Raw genomic sequence first — 5,242 nt, 5'->3', positions numbered from 1 at the left:
ACCTCCCTCGCCCCTCTCCCTCGCCCCCCTCCCTCTCCCTCCAGACTTTTTAATTGCTCTTTCAGCCGAACACGCGACGTAAACATGGCCGCCACCTGCGAGCACACGATACACTCACTGTGCACACCTCTGATCACACACTCCTTTCTTTCACACTCCTTGTTAAGCTCTAGTTCCGGTGTGTGTGTGTGTGTGTGTGTATGTGTGTGTGTGTGTGTGTGTGTATGTGTGTGTGTGTGTGTGTGTGTGTATGTGTGTGTGTGTGTGTGTATTCATCAGAGCCAGGGTCAGACCCATAATGCAACTCTCTGTAAGAAAGCAAAACCACACCAACAGCCCACAGATAAACTGCTGTGCGTGTGTGTGTGTGTGTGTGTGTGTGTGTGTGTGTGTGTAAACAGAGCAGTGTGCTGAGCTCCAGCTGCTCTGACAAAGACCTGAGTCACAAAAATAAACCTCAAGAGGTCAACGAACTTTCAGGGGACGTTCACAGACCCTCGATGACTGGGTGTAAACAACTGAATTATTATTATTGTTATTATTGTTATCATTGTTATTATTAACGTGTGAACCTGCAGGAGTTTAGAGCGTTTACATTTTCTAACTTGCTCTCCAGTTTCGCTCCAAACACATTAAAGTGAAGAGACACAGAAAGCTGTTGGTTCCTCAGAGACCTCGGGTCGAGAGCAGAACCCCCGACACGGACAGCAGCTTGTTTAACGGAACAGAACAGGTGAGCAGGAGGAGGGAGGAGTTAGAGGCGGAGACTGACGGAGGTGTGAGGTCACAGTGTTGAAGAGAGAAAACCAGAGAATCATCTTTACTCATCACATGAAGGAGAGGAGCAGGACGGACAGGAAGCAGACATGTGCTCATGTTAATGCAGACGTGGATTATTTTTGTATGTATGCAAGGTAGAAGTTAGTGTGTGTGTGTGTGTGTGTGTGTGTGTGTGTGTGTGTGTGTGTGTGTGTGTGTGTGTGTATTCACCTCTTTGGCTCTCTGCACAGCATCACTCGGGGGGTTTCTGATCTGTGGGGACGACTTGGTGTTGATCTTATCGTACAGCTGAAACACAAGAGTCAGTCACAAACACGAATCAGGTCCACATGATCAATAACATGATCAATATCATCATCAATAACATGATCACTAACATCTCTTCAGGGGCTGTAAATATATATCATTTTTTCTAACTGCTGCATTCTCCGTGAATACGGTTCAACTGGAGCCAAAATAAAATGTAGAAAAATACTATTTGAGAAACAAAGATAACGATAATCATTTGTTTTCATTTAACAGAAAAAGTTCTGTAAAAAGAACTTTAACAGAAACTTATTAATGTTTTTAAGAATTTTTTTAAATTTAAAAATTTAATTTATTTGATTTAATCTGCAGTGACAGTGAGGTCAGAGGTGAAGTCATAACGAGTCAATGACAGATCTGCAAACTGATGATAACCAGCACAAACATCATGTTAAATCTGATGAGAAACCTGTTGCAGTGTAAACGGTTTGTTTTCAGAGGATCAGTGAAGCAGCAGCAGCTCGATCTCATCATCTAGTTTAAGAGAGGAGGCTCTGAGCCTCTCTTCTGATTGGCTGACTGTTTTCCGAGTGATCCAATAAAAATGAAGCAGATTTCAGGTAAAAACACTCAGAGAAACCAAATCCTGCAAGGTTTGGATGGTGGGTCCAGGTGGGCGGGGCTTGGTGACTGCTTTGTTGTGACATCACAAAGTTCCAGAAGTCCTGACGGCTGGTTTTAAGGCTCAGTTTCTGAATACAGGCTGTGTGCATTTCTCTGTGGACTGAGGCTTTGATACTTTCACAGTATTAATATAGAAGCTAGAGCTGATCTATAATCACACTACACATGGACACACACCTTTACACTGGAGGAGCTGTAAAAAAAAAAAAAAACAAGTGGAAACTGGTTTATTTCTTCTCCACTTGTCTTGGTTTAAAGCGTCAGCACCAGTTCTTCTGTTTTATTCTTTTTCTTTTCGAACTGTGAACAAAAACAAACTGTCTTCTCTCTTTTCTCCTCTCGGACCAAACGACAGACACAAGAGCTCTGTTTGTAAAAATCCCAGCTGACTAATAAAGTGCTCTGACTGGAGCGGCTTGTGTGAGGCCGGTCACAGACCGAGTGTGGGTGTGTGTTTAAGAGAGAACGGCCATGAAACACAGACGGCAGCTGCACAATCAAATCAAAGCATGACACCACGTCCGTCTGAAACAACTGTTATCATATTCAAAGAAACAAGCAGCTGATGTTTGATCAGCAACCTGCCGCGCACACACACACACACAGACACACACACACACAAACACACACACACACACACACACACAGGCAGAGACAAACAGAGCTTTTGTACCACACAGTTCAATGCAGCGCTGAGACCCGACACTCTCGGCATCATGTGATGTTTGACATCATCTCAGGGAGGATGATGAAACAACAACATTCACCACAACACATCTGCATCGCGTTCATGTTTTACATTTGCAGTAAAGTTCAGTCAAACTGCTTCACAGGTTCAGTTTGCTCCAAAGAAACTAAACATCTGTAAGCATCGCACACACCTTTCATGTCCAGATGCTGAAACACCCTTTACACTGTACTACACTGCTTTCTAAACCTTCTAAAACTACTTTGTTTCACAGGGACAAAGCTGAGTAATGAATCCTGTCCCGTTTCTAGAGCGTTTTGCATTCGCTGCTGCAGAACAGAAAGACCACATCACAAGTTAACCTGTTTACAGCTGTCCAAATGACTGAGGCGTAGATCCTGCTGCTGTAGAGACAGGTGAGAAACAATGAGAAAACTCTCACAAAGTTTCATTTGTGGTTTCACACTTGAGATTCCGCTCATTTCCTTCCCTCTGTCGACCGCTGCTGGATGTGATAGTTTGAAGCCTCCCCATGCACCAAGTGTTTGTGACATTATTGTGAAAGATGCTTGATTTTGATTTTTTTTACACCTCAGCTGGTGCATCTTAAAGACCGAGCGAGCTCCCACCGGACAAAACACAGACCATCTCTCCATCTCCTGGAGAGGGGAACATCTGATGACACCTGAGGAAACTCTTACTCTCGTCACAGTTTGAAATGTGCAACTACAGTGTAGACGCCTTCAACATGTTTTGTTATAAACAAATCACGAGTTTGCATATCTGGATTATAGTCCCCGTCCACAAACATCTGGACGCAGAGTTTGTGTCACTTGCTACAGGAGCCTGAAGTCATCGGACTCATGAGACGGAAGAAGGAACTTTGCTGCTGAGATTTAAACACTGTAAGATGAACATATGGGATAATATATGTGGCCCCTCACAAATCTCATGTAGCTTCTAGTTTTAATAATCATATAATTATGTGCAAACTATGTAGAGCTGTCGTCCAGAAAGTACTGTATAACATCTGTAGACGGGTTTCTGGTTTAATTTTGTGTGAAAACACACAGTGAATGTGTTTCCACAGAGAGAGTGATATCGTTCAAATTAAACACGACCTCCCTGATAGGACAGCAGCCATGACTTCAGTGTGGAAAAAGTGTTTCCTTTTCAATTTTGTGAAAATATTACTTTGTCGAATCGTTTTTTCGAGATTCATGTTTCCACTCCTCGTTTTTTAGTTTGCAATTTCGACCTGTGCATGAAGCAGGTGGATGGAAACACACCATGTGATGTGGATGTCACGGTGCCGACGGCAGAGACGTTCGGGTTCTGTGCAAAAGTTTCTGACATAAAAACAATTTTCTAATAAAATCTGTGTCAACAGATGTTTGAGGATTGTTAACGTTGTTTTTTAAGGAAATAAACCCAGAGTGGTTTTTATTACAGCTGTGATTCAGCTCATGCAGTGACTGAGCTGTGGTGTGTTTCTGTAAATGATCCATTTCTCTAAGAGACAAACCGGACTGACGAGGTCCAGCAGACAGAGGGAGGAATAAGAGACTGTGTGTGTGTGTGTGTGTGTGTGTCTGTGTGTGTGTGTCTGTGTCTGTGTGTGTCTGTGTGTGTGGGTGTGTATTTCTGTTCATACAAAAGCTAACGGCGAGTGCAGAGGAGGAGCAGGAGGAGGTTGTGGTTTGGTGGTCTGCATCCCTCCTCGCTGACAATCTGACACTATTGGAATGACGACACACACACACACACACACACACGCAAACACGCACCCACACACACACACCCACACACACACACACAGAAAGTCTCCGGTGTGCATCTGCACAAACTCTGAGAAAGACAAACACAATAACACACTCCTCAGGAAGTCTTAATAGGACCACTGAAACACACCAGGAACAAGCCTGAGGGCTGAATCGTACTCTGTGCGGACGAATGTGTGTTGTCCCACATGTTGTTTGCAGCGCGCACAAACACACACACACACAGAGACACACACACACACACACACACTCTCTTGTCCTCTTGCTTTCAAAGAGACAGTTCTCAAAATTTTCTTTCTGCTTTTGTTGAAAAAGAAACAAACACTTGCGCTGACCTCTGGGGGCTTTTATTTTGAAAATAATAGATGAACAGATTCTGAACATCTGAACAAACTGTGGATTTAATATTTAAATGTTTAGACTTTTACAGTCAGAGCTGAGAAACAGACACACAAACACAATTACACCTCACAGTGTGAGTGTGTGTGTCAGCAGCACGAATCAGCTCTTACTCTGAGAAACAGAATGCTATCTTAATTTCCTATTAGTGAGGAGTAAATTCAAACATCATTTCCTGGAGGGAAACTTATTACCCTGCCTCCATTAACCAGAGGAGCCGGAGGAAACTCGCAAACTAAAACATGAGGGAGAAAAAACACAAATGCACTCGACTAAAGCCTCATTATACATGTCAAACGGCAGAAACACACACGAGGGGATGGTGGGCTGACTTCAAATACGCTCCAGGCATCTCTTGACAAAACGCTGTTCTTGCAAACGCATCAGAAAGAGAAAACAGGAAGAAAACACACTCACCCAGGAGACGGGAAGCGGTTTGTCAGAGAGAAGCAGTCGACACAGAGCAAACGAGACACATGTTATCAGAGGCAGACGGCTCCAGGATCCCTGCTTCACTCCCTGTGTGTGTGTGTGTGTGTGTGTGTGTGTGTGTGTGTGTGTGTGTGTGTGTGTGTGTGTGGAGGCTACTTTAACACAGATAGTGATGGAGGCTGTGCTTGTTGTGAACGGCACAAAGGGCCCGACAATAGAGGCCATTGTTCCT

At 43.8% G+C, this 5,242-nt stretch overlaps 1 protein-coding gene across 7 annotated transcripts in view; it reads right to left on the bottom strand.

The window, feature by feature from the left end:
• The window catches only part of caska (calcium/calmodulin-dependent serine protein kinase a), a 108,682-nt gene that overhangs the window by 25,942 nt on the left and 77,498 nt on the right, over positions 1-5,242 (bottom strand). For all 7 annotated transcript variants that reach the window (XM_023393450.2, XM_087170227.1, XM_087170228.1 and 4 more), the window contains exon 12: positions 991-1,068. In XM_023393450.2, the coding sequence (XP_023249218.1) occupies positions 991-1,068 (78 nt within the window). The remainder of the gene's footprint in view (positions 1-990; positions 1,069-5,242) is intronic.

Source organism: Seriola lalandi, unplaced genomic scaffold (genome assembly GCF_002814215.2).
Source record: "Seriola lalandi dorsalis isolate HSWRI2012SDOR001 ecotype SW California unplaced genomic scaffold, Sedor1 jcf7180002054936, whole genome shotgun sequence".
NCBI lineage: Eukaryota > Metazoa > Chordata > Actinopteri > Carangiformes > Carangidae > Seriola > Seriola lalandi.
Note: the sequence above shows the minus strand (reverse complement) of the source record. Positions and strands in the feature narration are given on the sequence as shown.